General features: G+C 35.1%; 2 protein-coding genes across 16 annotated transcripts in view; one reads left to right on the forward strand and one right to left on the reverse strand.

Moving 5' to 3' along the window:
* LOC106623211 (potassium channel subfamily T member 2) overlaps nucleotides 1–17,267 on the forward strand; it is a 373,175-nt gene that overhangs the window by 271,148 nt on the left and 84,760 nt on the right. The window lies entirely within an intron of this gene.
* Nucleotides 363–14,452, reverse strand: LOC106621554 (uncharacterized). 8 transcript variants are annotated; one of them, XR_011395904.1, is made up of 5 exons: nucleotides 14,056–14,451; nucleotides 13,448–13,577; nucleotides 12,543–13,283; nucleotides 906–1,540; nucleotides 363–812 (listed from the first exon to the last, which is right to left on the reverse strand). XR_011395904.1 is itself a non-coding variant. In XM_036363173.2 (4 exons), the coding sequence occupies exons 2-4, from the start codon at nucleotides 13,467–13,469 to the stop codon at nucleotides 822–824; spliced, it is 789 nt and encodes a 262-aa protein (XP_036219066.1). In that variant the 5' UTR covers nucleotides 13,470–13,577; nucleotides 14,056–14,446; the 3' UTR covers nucleotides 363–821. The 8 variants fall into 8 exon arrangements, 6 of the variants coding, with proteins under 6 accessions (XP_036219066.1, XP_014095954.1, XP_014095950.1 ...); XR_011395905.1 differs by lacking the exon at nucleotides 363–812 and adding an exon at nucleotides 1,779–1,889 and having other exon boundaries at nucleotides 1,226–1,540; nucleotides 14,056–14,444; XM_036363173.2 differs by lacking the exon at nucleotides 906–1,540 and having other exon boundaries at nucleotides 363–847; nucleotides 14,056–14,446.

Here is a 17,267-nt window from a genome sequence, read left to right on the forward strand (position 1 = left end):
TCGTGCTTGCTCGGACAGATGGACGGACGGACAGTCAACCGGAACTCAACTTATCTCAAAATCCTAAGCATTTATATATATATAACTCCGTATTTAGCTCGATTAATTTTAGCTGGTAGAAACAACCGCTAAGCGAACAAAAGTGTTAGTTTGGGGTTATAAAAATTTCATTCGAATGACAGGACTTACAAAAACCAATAAGTTTGTAGAAAGACGCCAAAAAATTATTATTTTGAATGCGTCACAACCATTTAAAACAAATACATTATTCTTCTGCAAAAAAAAACCTGAAATATTTTAAAACCAGGTGCAACATCTACAAGAAATATTTTTCTTAAATTTGGTTAACAATTTTTTATATATTTTAAAAAATATTTATTAATTCAAACTTATGAAATATTTAAAAACATTTGTACAAAACTTTTGATATGTGTCTATACTAAAGCCGAATAGTTCTCTCGCTCTCCTTCCGAATGCCGTTCACCAGATTTTTGACATCCCGTCTTACTTTCATAGGTGTCGCTGTGCATGTTTTCTGCTCTTGCTTCCTTCGATCGTCTGCTTCCCGCATTTGGTCGGTGTAAATTGGAAAACTTAACGAGTTCCGGCTTGGTCGTTGATGTGGGGTGCTCGTAGAGATATTACTTTGTATTCTCGTTCTCAACATGTTTTACGGATTTTTTTTTATAAATTAAAGCGTTCTTGAAATAATTACTTCACGGCTGTTTCTACCGACTTGGCCTGTAGCCACTTGAGCGTTCAGGTTCTGAACTGTAAGTGAGCTTAAGTCGTCATTTGCGCCGAATTTATACCTTCCGAAGTCAAGCAGGTAAAAAATGTAATGCATATAGATAGGATACAGAAAGTTCATTAGCGATCTTTAACAGGTATAAGGAACAACTTACCTGCGGTTAAATATAATTAAATTTAAAGGTAGTGTTTCTAGAAATACAGATAGAAAAGAAATTCTAAAGAATTTTAAACAAAAAACTATTTTCGTTTATCTAAAGTTGATCTTGTCCACATATTGGGATCCCGAATTTCAGCTCTGTGGAAAGGCGTAAAATTAATTGCAACAGTACATACGAGAAATAAGATTCTGCAGTGTAATTCAGTTCGCTTTTTTACAATTTCCTTTTATACATCTGTAAATTTATGCTATGTACTTATCTCCAAGTGGTATCTCTAAATTAGAACGTTCTTCCTTTAAATAATTACTCATCCATTGTAATGATTGATAATAAATATTTTATTGGTTTCGATCGTAATGTAAACGTGATAAATAGCCACGTGCAAGCAAGGTGGTCGAACGAAATCCAATGGACGAAAGTGACTGTCTTCATCGAGAACAATATCTTTTTACTAGTTGGGCGGTGTAGAGTTGTGAGATGTTGTGGTGTGTTTCAGTGTGGTATGTTAGGGCTGTCAGTGTTGTGCCTAATGGAATGGTGGGTTAACGAGGTGGAGATTATATTCATTTAACCAGACTTAACTATCCAAGTATCATAAGGAGAATAAAAATGTAAAGATTTGGGCCAACCTAAAAGAGTTTTGGAATTAGAAACAGCTATATTTTATAAAAAGTAAATATATATCATTATGCAGCACAAACACTCCACTTTTTGGTCACCTATCGTAAGAGACGACCAACAAATGTTCGGCCGTAATTTCTACCTCTCTTCTCGGGCCTAGTCTGGTATTTAAAGCCAATTAAGGAAAAAATTTGCAGCCTCAGTAGTTTTGTTCGGCTAGTACGAATACCGATTTTCTGTGCTTACCTTTGTTAAACGATATTTTGGGTGTCTGCCGCAGATGCAGTATATTCTCCATAATTTGTAAAATAATCGGCAGGTAGTCGTAGGTTAAAGATTTCCGGCCAAACTACAAGGCTTATAGAAAAAAGCTGTTTAGTGGTGTCTTCTTTGGCATTTTGTGAGAAAACATGGCATAATAATGTACATTTGTTGTACAATCAGATTTCAACGAACATAAAGCTTACTGACTTTTTAAAATAATCGGATGTTCTGACGTGAGAATTTTTGATTTAAAATTATGGTCAAAATTAGATGAAAAAAATATATTTCTACAAAAAAACATACAGTGTGTATAGGACATAAGAAGGAAAGTTTGTACTAAATTTTAAGAAAAAAAATTTTTTTTACAAGTTGGTAAACCGAATTTTTCACATAATTTTTGAAATTATGGAAAAAAGATGTTAATACAAGAATAGTAGATGTTTTTAATATCTACAACTTTTTTATATAACCAAGCCCACCTCGGATCGCCCGTAAATTAGTTTTTCTATGATTTGTTTTTATTATATCGTCCTTTTCCAGTTTGTTTAAACCTACTTTGATACTTTGATTATTTTGCTTGCTTTTTACCATTTTCATTTATATCCATTATTTATAAGGTTTACTAAACAGAAAAGTCCGCCTGTCTCGCTGAAATATTGCCAACTACAAAAGGATGAATTTCTTTATATTCTATATAGTTTTTTATGAGTTATATGCGTGGTAATCAGCTCAGTGCAGCAACTATTCCTTGACAAACGAGTGCAATAATAAAATGAATGCGAAGCAAAATGATGATCTCATAAACCAATTTATAGTGCAATACTACCAAATAGTGCGTAGCTGAGCTGCGAAGACAAGAATAAGCAATAAATATAGTTGTGCGAACACAAAAATAGCAATAAATAAGAAATAATTATCAAAGTGAAAAGAAAAATAAATAAAAAGGCGAGCAAAATGTCAAGCGAAAATAAGTAATAAAAATAACATACAATTAATTTATGAATAGAGCAAATTGAATCTCCTTAGCTCTCCTTAGCAAGTAACAAAAACCCACTTACAGCAATTCAACTGTGATTTCTATACTTAAACGAGGATTACCTAGAAAAACGTGCGCATCCTCACTCAAACCCACGCTCCCAACTATCATGTGCCGCCAGACAGATTTCGCTCGACATTTGTTAGCAACTGGTGTAACGGTACTACCACACCATTATTCATGCTACTCAAACATACAACCACATGCAACGAAATAATATAGTAAAACAAATGAAAAATATGCACACATCCATTGTAACATAGTAAATATATATAGCCATACATAATATATTACTCATACGCCCCGGCGCCCCAATTTGAATTGTCAATTCACCTTTCATACTCACACTCCATAGCTTTTGACTGCACCGACAGGCACCACCGTGACACAATCAATCTGTTTTACAACACCTCTTCCAGCACCTTACTTCAATCTCTCTCCCCTCCCCTACGTCACTTTCTTCCTCTTCCCACCCAGCCTCTTTACTCACCCACACACAGTCTGCTGCGCAAATTAAACTCCGATGGAAAATTTATTGTGTAACATGGCGAGTAACAGTCGATACTCGTCTTATAATTGCTTAACTTCGTGGGACTCGTATGACAAGATACCAAGGTGAGTAATGACAAGCCATGTTATACTATACATACTAGATAGATTATTGTATATTCCTATTGCTATTGTACCTGAACCTTGTCAAATGTGTGTCTGTAAGGAATTTGCGCTTGTAGCAAGTTTATCTCGTGCGCATACCTTGAATTGTTTGGTTGCTATTGATTGGAAATAAATTGCTAGTATTAGCAATAAATCGTATTATTTCTTAAGCTGGCGAACAAGTGGAATATTTTATGTTATGAAGTCAAGATAAAAATTAATGATTTAGTATTTTTTTAAATAAAGCGATTCTAATTCATCTTTACTTATGTGTGTGGCTTTAATGGAACCACACAGAGCAAAAATATGAAACAAATAGTCGTGAAGACATAAATCATAAACTGAAAATGAAAATGAACTGCTTCAAATTTTTGCTTTTCACTTATTTTGATGAACACCTTTATATTGTACATACCTAGGATAAGCCATCAAATAAACTTTATCGCGAACTATTATCTGTATGAAAAATATCAAGACTCAGAGCATCTACTAGAACCAAACAACTAGTGAATGGTAACTCTCATCTTTTTATCGACCACTTTGAAAATGTTCTACTATATACTACTATACTATACTGGGACGCTGGGTTTTGGCATCTCCGAAGATAAGTTTTAACCGCAGATAAGACCATATGTGCGTATTAATTATTTTCAATCAGCAGGACTTCGGTGAATCTCCTTCCATATAATGACATTTGCATATGATTTACCGACCTAAAATTTAAGGGATTACATGACCAGTTGTAAATCTAATAAAAATATTTTACCGAAATTTATTTTATATATATTTACATGAAACATGTCGGTTTAAATGGCACCTATAAGCTATAGTGATCCGTTCTGAACAATGTTTTTGGAAAGCAATACCTTCAATAATAATCTAGACACCTAAACAAATAAAAGAGTTTTCTATACAAGGACTTGAGTTTGTTCGGTCAGTTTGTATGGCAGCTATATGCTATAGGCGTCCGATCTGAACAGTTCTTTTGAAAATTGTAGCGATGCACTAAGTTATAATCTCTACTAAATTTCTGGAAGAAAACCCGTCAAATGAAACAATTTTCCATACAAGCACTTGCTTCCGATCGTTCAGTTTGTATGCCAGCTATATGCTAAAGTTGTCAAATATCGGTTCCGACAAGAAAGCCGTAGCAAGAAAAACTCGTGTGAAAAATGTGAGACCGATAGCTCGAAAACTGTAAGACAAGTTCGCGTATATGCAGACGGACATGGCAAAACACATTCAGCCGTCATTTTGAATATTTATATATGTATTTATATATTATAATTTACAGAGTTATCGGATGTTACAAAATCGTGACAAGTTGATTATATTCTGAACCGATTTTCCACCTACAAATCGTAACAAAATCAATACATTTATAAAGCGAATAGTTACTGTTGATGAAGAGTGGGTCACTTATGACTTACATACGAAAACGGTCGTAGTCGAATCGCGGTCAGCCACCGAAAATGGTGACCAAGCCAAAATTGACATTCAGTAAAGTTTTGGCATGTGTTTGATGGGCTTGGCTACTCTTAATTTGTATCTGCGCTGTCAATAACTAGACCGTCCGGAAGGAATCGTACTGAAAGTGAGTGAGGAATTGTTTTCCACCAAGGCAACGCTAGACACAGCGATTACTACCTCTTCCTGCATATGTTGAATGCTTTTGCCGACGAGGATTCTGTGCGAGTGGCACTATGTTATTACCTTCAAAATTGCAAGAAGTTATCGAACAAAATATGTATATTTGCTAAATAAAACTTTCAACTTAATGCAAAAGTTAGTAGGTTTTTATACTATAACTTATATATAATTTATTAAGTCTATCTTCTGTTTTTAGTACTAGAACTGTTCTTGTCATGAATTTTGAAACCAGTGGCTTTCTTTTTTTTTTTTTTGTTGATGCTTGCTTGGGTTTTCAGAAATAAACCACATTTTCTTACCTCAAAATTCCTTCCTTTCGGACAATATCTGGTTAAATTTCTTACATAAATATTTTGGTTGAATTTTTGAGGGTTAGAAATGGTTTATCTCTGCAAAACTACGGATCCTATGGTAAAACTTAATTAGCATATAATAATAGTATGTACAAATTTGATGTTAAGAATTTGTCAAAATTTATGTGAAAATTTAAATTATTTTTTTTTGTTATTTTATATTGCACAAAAATTTGGTTCTTTCATGAAATTTGTGATAAATTAACCATTTTATGTTCAAAACACACTGTAATTTTTTTGTTATAAAAAAATGTTTGTTCACCTTATTTTGACTGAATATCGGAAGAGGACCCTCGTTTCCAAACGAAACTATGCCCGTAAATTATTTTTCTTTCTTTTTCAATGGATTTCATCACTGGCCTATAAAGCTTTTAGCTATAGTTTAAGGTTCCTTTCGGGTAGCTAAAACTCACAACAAAGTTACTTATGTGTTTTCTATTAGAAGACCTGATTATCTCTTTTTAATTTATTTTCATAACATTTCCTCTACAAGCAAATTTAAAAATATTGATTTACAGTTATACAAGACGAGTTGCCTGAACTTCGGCTAAGTGGAATGTTGCTACGGTCGTTGATCCATAATCTCATTTTGTACAAAAAATAAATACTTGTAGCGAAATCACCCAACTTTTGTGCTTCAACCCGGTCCTTTTTCTAGTTTTTTGGTTTGGTTTCTTTGATTGGAAGCATAAAAGCGGCAATGAGAAGCAACGCTCGCAATAAAATGAAAGAGCAAGCAACTCAGCTGCAGGCATTTGAAACTAACAAACTTAGCTTTGTGGATGCGATGACGCCGCTTCCCTTTTTCGCATTGAACAACAACAATAAAGTCAGCCACCTCAGCTGGGTCTCAACTAGTCGTCGCTGCTAAGTGCAGCTTTAACGGCATTGATAGCGGAGGCAAAAAAGTGCGCAGGAAAGTCTGTCGACGCACGAAGGCCGTATGTGTCAGTGTGTGTGTGTGTGAGTGCGGATTTTCGCCTTCTCTTGAACTTTGTCAAAGTCAAATGAACCAGCAAAAGTATATCAATTGCAATGGCAACAACAACAGCAACTATAGCAATGCTGTCAAGCAGAGATCACAACAACCAAAAGGCTTTTAAGCATCATTCATCATTATGCTTTTACCAGTCACACTGTTGTTGTTGTTGCTGTTGGCGGGAATTTGTGCGCCATCATGGTGTAACAAAAGATCACATTACAAGCACCGAAAAGATTTTAAATTGCCACACAAATTGAATTATAAACATAGCTTAACTCAATTTACGCTACTTACTTGTCTATTCATCGATTTTCCTTCAGATTTTCGACTCACTTACGCGAGACAGTGGCGGCGCACGAAAATTCTACGACACAATCAAACGTAAGGCACAGCAACTATCTTAACATTAGGTAGATAGGTTTCCAGGTTTTCGCCGTAAAATTTGGAGATCTTGATAATTAAATGCTCCGGTTCTAAAGGGCTGGCTCGAAAAAGTTCCAGAGAAGAGGCCCAATTTTCGACCACTTTTTGCGAAAATTGGGGTCGCATGTCACCAATAACGCGCCGAAATATTCTCTTCCAAGGGTTTATCTGTGTACACAATTAATTGCACATAACCTTAAAATAATAATTCAGCTGTTTTTAATCACACGATCTGAAAGATCACACCATTGACTCACGATGCGTGATTATGCGCTCAATAAAAGCTTCCTTGAAAATACTGAAACTTCGAAAAAATTATTGCCTCATTGAATAGCAACCGCCTGAAAAAGACCCGTTACATAAATAAGTTCGACATAAAAGAAAAAAACTTGATTTCGTTATGTTTGTGTAACCACTTTCTATACTGCCTCTATTTACTTAGGATGGCTCATCGCATTTATGTTGTTTGTTCGATTTACCACTGTCAAATATTTATTTGTCCAATATAAGTTGGGCTAAGTGTGTTTGTATATCTAGGTAACGCATATAATCTCTCTTTAATATTTCTTATGTTTTAAAGGCCATATTTCGTAAGAAATTACAAAAAAATTAAAAACGATTTTTCTCATATTTCGTTTGGTTGTACCTTTAAAAATATTACACAGAAATTTTTGATTGATATCTCAGCTAGTGTTTGGGTAAAATTACTATATTTCTAAAAAGCGCCGCCATTTAGTAAAATAACCTGTCATGCTAGGTCCGTCTTTAATATTATTACTAAAGATACATACGTTCTTCGAGAAAAATCAAACCTGTTCAGATATGAATTTATAGATGACCTCCTTGAGACTTCTTCTTTAAATGCAATTCGTTATAAAGGAATAACAATCAAAGTTTGAGTTAATCAGCCCACTTGTGTAGTGAAAGATTTTTTAAATATATTTTACTTACAAGTAAGCATATATTGAAAGTTAATGATACTACAAGTATATAACCACTGAATTTCAGTCCTCTCTACTCATTAGTGTTATTTCTATATTTAAAGTTTATAACAAACAAAAGGAGTTCATATAAGCAATATATAATACAAGTATATAAATTGTCATCGTAAAAAGCTGAGTCGATTTAACTATATCCCTCTGTCTGAGATTTTTAAGAATCGCATGTGTCTTTTCTTTTCAAGAAGCTGTGCATTTGTCAGAACCTCCGATAACGGACCACTATAGTAAGTATATAGCTGCCATACAAACTGATCCTAATATCAAGTCCTTGTATAGGAAACTTTTTAAATTGACAAAATATCTTCACTAAATATGGCATAGATTAATAGCCGAGGCATCGGTAAAATCTCCATATTGTTCAAATCGGACCGCTATAGCATACAAAATGTCCGATCGAAATCAAGTTCTTGAATGGAGTCTTTTTCATTTGTAAAGGATATTCTAGCTTTGATGCAACCAAAGTTAACGTTTTTCCTTGGTTTTTCATTAACTGTCATATTGCTAACGGTTTTCATAAACTCAATACATTTTTTCATTAGTACGGATTCAAAGGTTAGTAGGGATTAAGACTTGAAAGTAAGAAAAGCTATTTGCGAAATTTCTCTTTAAGGAATTTAATTAAACCTTTCAGAAGAATTTCTGTCAATAAAAATATTTTCGTCGATGAACGTTAAAATTGAAGGGAATGCGCCTCAGTTTACATCATAATGAAAATCTTTCTAAAACTCAAGGGGTTTTCAGTCGATTCTTATCTGACTGGAAATGAAAGCTTTTAGTGTAGGCCCGCTTCCCTCATCTCAACACTTTAACACTTATAGAAGGGGTAGAAGTGAATGTAAATGTAATTGACCGCCCAAGGCGCTGAGTAAAATGTGCATTGCTCATCGACGTGTGTTGATAAAATGAGTGAAATTGAGTAGAAAAATTTCGCCTATGGCATTTATCTGACGCAATCGTATATATATAAGTATATATACTTCATAAATGCAAATATTATATATCGCTGACGCAATAATTCTGATGAAGATAGATTATTGGCTAAGTGATGTATTGCCCACAAAATGTCCATACACCAGCAGATTCGCGTTATGACGCATTGCCATTTAAATGAATCAACTACATGGCAGCAAAGTAAAACAAAACTGAAACAGTCAGCGCTTTCGTCGCTAACCTAACCTAACAATATCTACGGGCGTCGCGTTAATTGAATACTGAGAAAAATGCACACATTTACCCCCCAAATCAAAAGGTTGTAACCTTTCAATTTATCAGCTTACATTGCCGAGCAGAGAGTAACTGAATACGAGAAGCAACAGAGCAACTAAAGTCAAATATATATTCCTAGTAAATAATATCACAATCAATAGCTGCCACTCAGCGCGCACCAAGCAACTCTCCTTTCTAACGTAACGCCATCGAGACGCATGGTAACGAGTAATTTTAAAATGCCAAGAAGATTTGTGTCACGTATCCTTAGAGGTGAGCATTGAAAATTCAGTGGCACTGACAAAGTGGAGGAGAGCCTTCACACTTCTGTTATTATAATTCTGTGATACCACGGATTTTCGAAATCCTGTAGAATTCAACTTAAATTCGGTCCACAATATTGCTTTCCTATAGAAGAGTGGGAAATTGGTGAGGTGGCCAGGGATAGAGGGATAAGTATCTATACGGATAGGCCCAAAATAGAAAGCCGAGTGGGAGATGGTATATTTTCAGCAAAATTAAACACCAGAATCGGCTTCCGACTACCAGACCACTGCAATGTCTTTCAAGCGGAGGTCAGAGCAATCAAAAAAAGACTTCTTGTTCACAACAATAATTTGATAAAGTCTCTTTGAAATTAGTAAAATCTCCTAGGGTTTCATCAACGATAGTGAAAGAATGCCATGATCACTTGGTGAATCCGATTACGATAAACCTGAAATAGGTTCAAGGACATAGTGATATTCCTGGTAGCTGTGAAGCTGATGAACTAGCCAGAGCTGGCAGCAAGGTACAATCAGATTCCGATAGAGAGCGAATATTTATGTTTCTGGCTACTTGTAGTTAATGGACAAACATTTTATAAATATAGCTGAGTCAATCCTTAACTTTAAAATTCAAAATTTGATTTACATTATCAAATGCACATGGTGGTGGATGCATTCTTCGAGATTGTTAAGCTCAAAATTAATTGACGAGTAATTTGAAATATCTCAACTTAAAGAAAGCTCAAGAAACTTTCCATTAGTACGTGGCCTCACTATGCTACGTTCTTTTTACTACATTTCTCTCTCTCTAACGCTTTCTTTCAGCATCTATCTTATTTATCCTCCCTATCATTCTATTTTTACTTAAGATCTCTACCGCTCTTAACATACTTGAATCAAAACTCACGTTTTCAAATTTAAATGTCTACTAATTTCGTTGAAAACATAACAAGAACAAAAACAGCAGCTATAAAACTAACGTAAAAATGACAAAAATTATAATAGCTGATATGACTTTTACTGCTTGCTGTCCTAAAATACTTAAATCGAATTCTGTTCGCAGTTGCTGACGCATTCATCCGGTTTTATAGCATTCATGTCAATCTCTCTCCCTTTTTGCCGCTCTCTTTCACTCTCCTGCTGCGCTTTTTGGGTTATGCACTTTTGATGTTTTAATGCAACATTTCTGCTACCCGATTTAATGGCTGTTGTTGTTGTTTTTGTGAATGTCTCAATTAAATTTAACGGCATACCCCCAATGGGGTTCTATACTCGTATGTGTTTGACTGTGTGTGAATGGCTGGCATGACGTTCTATCATGAACACTTTAATAGCCTGCGATGTCCGCTGAGCTTTCCTGGCTTCATGACAGTTTTCAAACTGAATTTCGTGTATATGTATTATATCACGTATATAGGTCGCAAAAACACTAGGAACAAACAATTTAATCTATAAAAGCTCACTATGGACTTTACACATATTTTTCAGAAAATATCAAGCCACCGATGTGAAAATCAGAACACGTCAATAATAGTTTCATTCCATTAAATACGAAATACTAAAACTATGCTAAATTTGAAAGAGGTCACAAAGCAGTTACGGTTGATGGCCGCAATTTTCCGTACCAAATTTGACATATTTTCACTTTTGGTGAGAGAAAATTATTTAAGTGCAGATATGAATATGAGGCATATGTGACCTCATAAACATTGTAGTAGTAGTGCTAAGTTTATACTACATCAATTTCCTAAAAACAGCTCTACGAAAATTACGTTACGAATATATGCAATTATTAAGACCACTTTCAAAGCCCTCTATTCTAATTCCATTTTTCGAACTGTTTGTTTACATTGAGGCTGATTTCAGTACGTTTATTTAAAAACTTGTTTCAATTTTAGCAACTAACTTTCTGAGAGTTGTGATAGACTTAACAAGTCTTACTAAGAATATAAACCAAAAAAACATATGCATTTTTGGTTAGAACTTTATTTGAAACACACATCTTTTGTTTAAGAGGCTAATTTAAAAGCTTAAGCTTTAGTAAAATAAGATAATATCAGACCTATTCACGACGAACCCATCTATGCATGCTCTTGACTGTTAGACAAAATCATTGCGCTCATAAATGTATGCTGCGAAATTGTGGCCGCATAAATGAGATTTATTTCGTTTTACATACACATGAAAATTTCAAAATATACATATATATGTAGACTGCTTTTGTTTCAAAATCTATTTTAGCGACATTAGGGTAAACAAAAACAAATAATAGCTGACAGACGCCGTTTAAAATTGCAAACAAAAATACACAAAGTTTTCATACGTGGCAAAAATATTCCGCTTGATGGTGTTGACAGCCTTAGTTAAATCATATCCGATTTCTTTTCTTTAAATTTATTTTAAATAAAATTAAAATTATTAGACTAACTTAGAATTTAAATTCAGCGATTTTGTTGTGCGTATTCATATCTACAAGACACTAGTTCACTGAATCGTAAATTTGGCATCCGATTATTGCAAATCTACATATATATACTAAAGTAAGTCTTTGAGAAGCCTGAAATTCTAGAACATTCCGTAACAACCACGGAAAAAAGTTTCTCACCACTCAATGGAATGGTTCTTACAAATTTAGTAAACAAAGTATTAATTTCGGGATGCCATTGTAGGCAGTTGAGATCTATGTATTTCGTTTTTCTAAATTCCATCATTATCATCAAGTAAATAATCAAGACAACGCAGCAGTGATGAACCTGATAAAAATTTATAAGTCTCTCATTTTATAAACGCCACTAGGTGAGTTTTAAGGGTTCCCAAATCCAAAACAACAACCCTTGCAGTTTTTAAGATAACAAACTATGGATTTCCCTCCTAAAAAGCAATATAATTATATATTTCAAAAACCAAATAATTTTTTAAATTATTTATAAATCATTACAATACAGCTTAAGTAATCTTCGAATAAACTACTTGACTATATGGACAGGCACTGCTCAAAAAAGCCGTAAAAAGTTTTTCACCAAGGTCACTATCTAATTTTTGTTCATTTATGGACTTTCAAAATCATTATTCACATATGACACATTGGAAGATATGTTTTCATCATCCATTAGTTCTTGTTTTATGGCGAGATCCTCGCTTAAAAGTGAAGACGATGTTTCCATGGTTTTCTTACCTTTCATAGCCTTACTCATTCGATACGGTAACACTCCTGTGAATTCTTCGAAAGGTGGTTCGGTTTTCATATTTGGAGTACGCATAGCAGCATCGGCGTTGACACGTTGCTCTGTTCCAAAATTTCCTAGCGGGTATTGTGGATGTAAATTTAAGTATGTGGCCAATTCCATGGTTTGCTTCTCTTTCATAGCCTTACTCATGCGATATGGTAACACTGTTGTGAAGTCTTCGAAAGGTGTATCTGTTTTCACACTTGAAGATGGTAAACCACGTTTCTCAGGTTCAAAATTATCTAGCGGGTGTGGTGGAGGTTCGTTATAACTATTGGTAGCGTGGATACTGAACGAATGGGTTGACATTGTTGTGAAATTATAGTTTTCTGACAGGTGTGTATTCCTTGATCCTAAGCAGCATAGCGGTTGTTGTGGGTATGCATTGTAATCAATGGTAACGTCGATACCCAATGGATGGAACGCCATTGTATAGTTTCCTAGAGGGTGTGTGCTCCCTAATTCAAAGTTTTCTATTGGGTATTGTTGTGTCGTTACCGCTAGTATATTTACAGCGTTTAGTGGCGTCTCTTCATCAACTTTTGCTTCTATGTTCTTTTTTATGAACTCTTTTCGTCGTTTTAGTTGCATCTCTGCTATCGATAGACCCTCGTTCGCTGTATGCTCGCGATTTTTTAATTCAGCAAGCTCATCTCTGGAATGTGTAGTGTTCGCGGATGAGTCCATAACTACAAGATGTTTAAAGCGTCAATGTTTCAGTATCTACAGCTGATAACGTTATGATGATGTGAAGAAAATTTGTTTGCCTTTATACCTACCTGCGCTAGGGAGAGCCCACACGAGCAGGTAGAATTTTGTTAGATCTTGTTATCCTTGTTACCTTTATTCATACCTGTCATTGAACCTTTGTTCATTGGGTTTAGTGTATTCGCTGTATTTTGGGTTATTGCATGGCTTTATCTCTAGTGTATTAAGAAGTTTACCACGAATTTTGCAACACCCAAAAGGAAGCGTCGGAGAGCCTATATATAATATATAAAATATATATTTAAATAACCAGCGTGACGAGCTCATTTGATTTAGTCATGTCCGTGTGTCTATCTGTCTGTCCGTATATACACGAAATAGTCCCTCAGTTTTTGAGATATCGATCTGAAATTTTGCACATGTGTTTTTCTCTCTATGTACAGCTACCACACAAAATAAAATTCTTGTATAAAAAACTATTTTATTTTATAAGACACTTTTACGAAATTTTGCTCAGATTATTATTAATTGCATCGCTGTAATATTCGAGAAAATTGTTCAGATCGAACAACTATAGCACATGACTGTCATACAAACTGATCGATCGACCTCAAGCCCTTGTATGGAAAACTTTCTTATGCATGTACATATGTTCAATACTATAATTTTAAAAGAGTTTCCCTGAAAAAGTATTTTAGAAATTGTTCATATCTGAAATTCGCAATAAAATTAATTGCCCTTGAAAACACTTACTGCTCAGTCCACATTTCTCTCCACTCGGAATAATACTTTCAAACAATTCACTAATACGCAGACAAAAGCCACAGCGCCAACAACCAGCAAATGCAAATTATTTAGAACCAGAGCAGGGATGCTTCATCCTGTAAGCAGCTGCTCTGCCAGCACATCCGTAGAAGTCACTCGAGCGGCAAATCGGGCCACATCGCACACGCACCAGCATCGACAGCGAGCAACTGATACCGTTGGCCGGCATGAGCTTAAGAAGCTTTTCAAGCGTTAACGCATTTAATCTCTCTCAGTCGCGCCATGCCTGCTGTGCTGCATCAGCTGTCTGCGATTACACTGCGCCCCTCTCCCTCTACCCTAAATGCTACTAGAGCACAACAAAAGCGCTGAAATGAAATATTATGAAATATGCAAAGGAAAAATGCGATGGATTTTACGCGAATGCAGATAGAAATCTCTTTGATGTCATGGCAGACGCCGGGTGTGTGCTTGCCACAACACACACACACATAACAACTCTTGCATACAGTTTTAAGTTTGTTTTGAAGTCTGTGTCTGCGGCTGTGGCACCGGCAACTACAAATGTTGCTGTCATGCTGTGCACTGTGAAAAGCTGTGGCGCGCGCTACATGCCACTTGCCACGTGCCGCATGCCACACAAGGCTGGGTGACACTCTGGGTCGCGGCGCTGACATTCGCAACACTTGGCGCAGCCACTCGCGGCCAAGTTAGCGGTCAGCTTAAGTGGCAAGCAATTGTTGCAACAACAAAACAGCGCGAAATCTACAACAAGCTGAGGTAAAAAGTACAAAACCATTAAAGCTGTTGTCAGCGCCAGCAAATATATTTCATTTTTCTTTCTCTCTCTCTCTCTCTCTCTTTCTCTTTCTCTTTCTCTTTCTATCTCCCATCATTGCTTGGTTCTGTTTTCTTTGGCATAAGGCGATTTTCTGCTGCAACAAATCTTCATGCCTAAATTATTTGCACGAGTGACCACTTTCAGCGCCGTTTTGCTGCGTCTTTACAGCGCACTTTAATACAATTTTCGCTTCGCTTTAAAGCTGCCTTTTTTTTTTGTGTATTTCGTTTTGCTTTTTGCTATGCTATTCATTCGTTTATTTATTGCAGCTCCCTTCCACGTTGTCTCTTTTCCTACCCTCTCTTTTTACCTACTTCATTCACTGTCTTCGAGGCTAATGTACGGCTTACAAGTGACTCCCACAACAGCGCACTTATGAAACTGAAGATCTAGCCATTCAGTGGTAACCCCTACTATCCCCTCTCTTTCCTTACCACAACTCCCCTGCTCTTACTGCCGTTTTATTTCAACTTCGCTTGCCTTTGAAAGTTCAACTATTTCCACGTGCACTTACTCCATAGAATTAGATCACTCTTCACCTTCTCTTCTACATTTCTTCTTTTTTCTTTCTTTTTACAACTTGTACTGTTATTTCTGCATTGCTCTTCTGGCGGCATCATAAATTTGTTAGTGACCTTTCTCAGTCATTCTCGAATTCAATTCACAGGTGTCCAATCTTGTAATTCGGTTTAAATGGCAGAGTCATTTGTAGTTGCTGTTTTAGTTGTTATTTCTATGCTGCCACTGCTGTTAAATTTAGTGCCTTAAGGCATACGGCATAAGCATAAAGAATTCCATTGCCCACGCTGCCTGTAAATATTGAATGACATTCGGTATGAAACGAAAATGTGTGTGTGTTGCAGCTGCCCGCTCATTTATTCAATTTCAGTCGCCTAATAAAATTAAGTGGACAGTTGGCTAGCGCTGCCGCAAGTGTTTGTCTATTTTATAGAGCTTTCACAGTAACATTTGATAAATGCTAATGTGCGGGATTTTTATTATAAACGTTTAGTTGAGAAATTAAAGAATGAAAATAAAGTGGAAAATTTAATGTATGTATTTCAAAATTAATGTATATTTATTTATTTGGATGTCCATTATTTCCCAAGCTAATTTGTTTTGCAGATAACCTCTCAAGTTTCAGTTTTTGCGCCAGAAAACTATCCATCGTAAAAATAATATTTATTTCCCATTTAAACCATGCCTAAATCATTTTACTTTTCCGATATATACAATATAAAATATGATTTTCGATATTCTAATAAAAAATTTAGCGCTTTACAAAAAATTCGGCATTATTTTTACCATAGAAGCATTCCTTTCAAATTTAGGCGCAGTTAAAATCATTCATCAATTGAACTGTATTAATACAGTACACCATATCGTATGAGTAACGTAGAATCTATGAATCACTTGTATGAATGGTCAATATATTTGATGTCGAAATTTAACAGCGCAAAACTTTTAAAGTAATGTTCTTATAAAAATAAAAACGTACTAGACCTTTTTTGTAGAGCCGAAAATTTTGGATTAAAATGCAACGAAATTATAATAACAATAAGCATAAAAGGGTATCGAATATTTTTATCTTGATTTTGATCGGTCTATTTGTATGTCAGCTAAAGTGTTCCGATCTGAAGAATGTGTTCGGAGACTGTAGCGATGCCTTGGATAGTAATGTATTATAAGAAATTTTGAACTTAAGTTTGTTTGATCTGCTTATATGGCAGCTAAATGCTATAGTCGTCCGTTTTAAGTAAAAAAATGTATTCGAATAATTTAGTAATGCTTTAGAAAATACTGCATGCGAAATTTTGTGACGATATCTTTTCTCATAAAAAATGTTCCATATAAGTACTTAATTTCAATGGTTCAGTTTGTGTGGCAGTTATATGCTATAGTGGGCCGATATCAGCGGTTCCGACAAATGAGCAGCTTTTTGGAGAGAAAAGGATATGTGTAAAAGTGTATAGCTATATATCGAACTTGAGGGACTAGTTTACGTATATACGAACAGACGGACATGGCTAAATCGACTCAGCTCGTCACGTGAGCTTTTGTATGTATATACCCTTATAGGGTATCCGGCTTTTCCTTTTGGGTGTTACATATATATATCGTGGCAGAGTTAATATACCAGGATATAATAAAAAGATATATATATAATATTAAAGAAACACTAGCGATTATTTTAATGCCTACATACAATAAATCAAGTGAAATAAAAATTGTTTTACAACAGCTAGAAAAGTTGTATTGAAAATGAATTTAATTTATTTAATGCGCTGCATTCATACTGCATAGGAATTTCCATGTTATTATATATACTCTGACAACGATTTTTTGAAAGATGTCTGCT

The sequence above is a fragment of the Bactrocera oleae genome, chromosome 4, assembly GCF_042242935.1.
Source record: "Bactrocera oleae isolate idBacOlea1 chromosome 4, idBacOlea1, whole genome shotgun sequence".
Taxonomy (NCBI): domain Eukaryota; kingdom Metazoa; phylum Arthropoda; class Insecta; order Diptera; family Tephritidae; genus Bactrocera; species Bactrocera oleae.

Coding starts and splice junctions, on each gene's coding strand:
- LOC106621554 (XM_014240470.3), bottom strand. CDS start 13,469: ATGAACAAAGGTTCAATGACAG. Junction 13,284..13,447: donor GAACAAAGGTTCAATGACAG/GTATGAATAAAG, acceptor AACATCTTGTAG/TTATGGACTCATCCGCGAAC.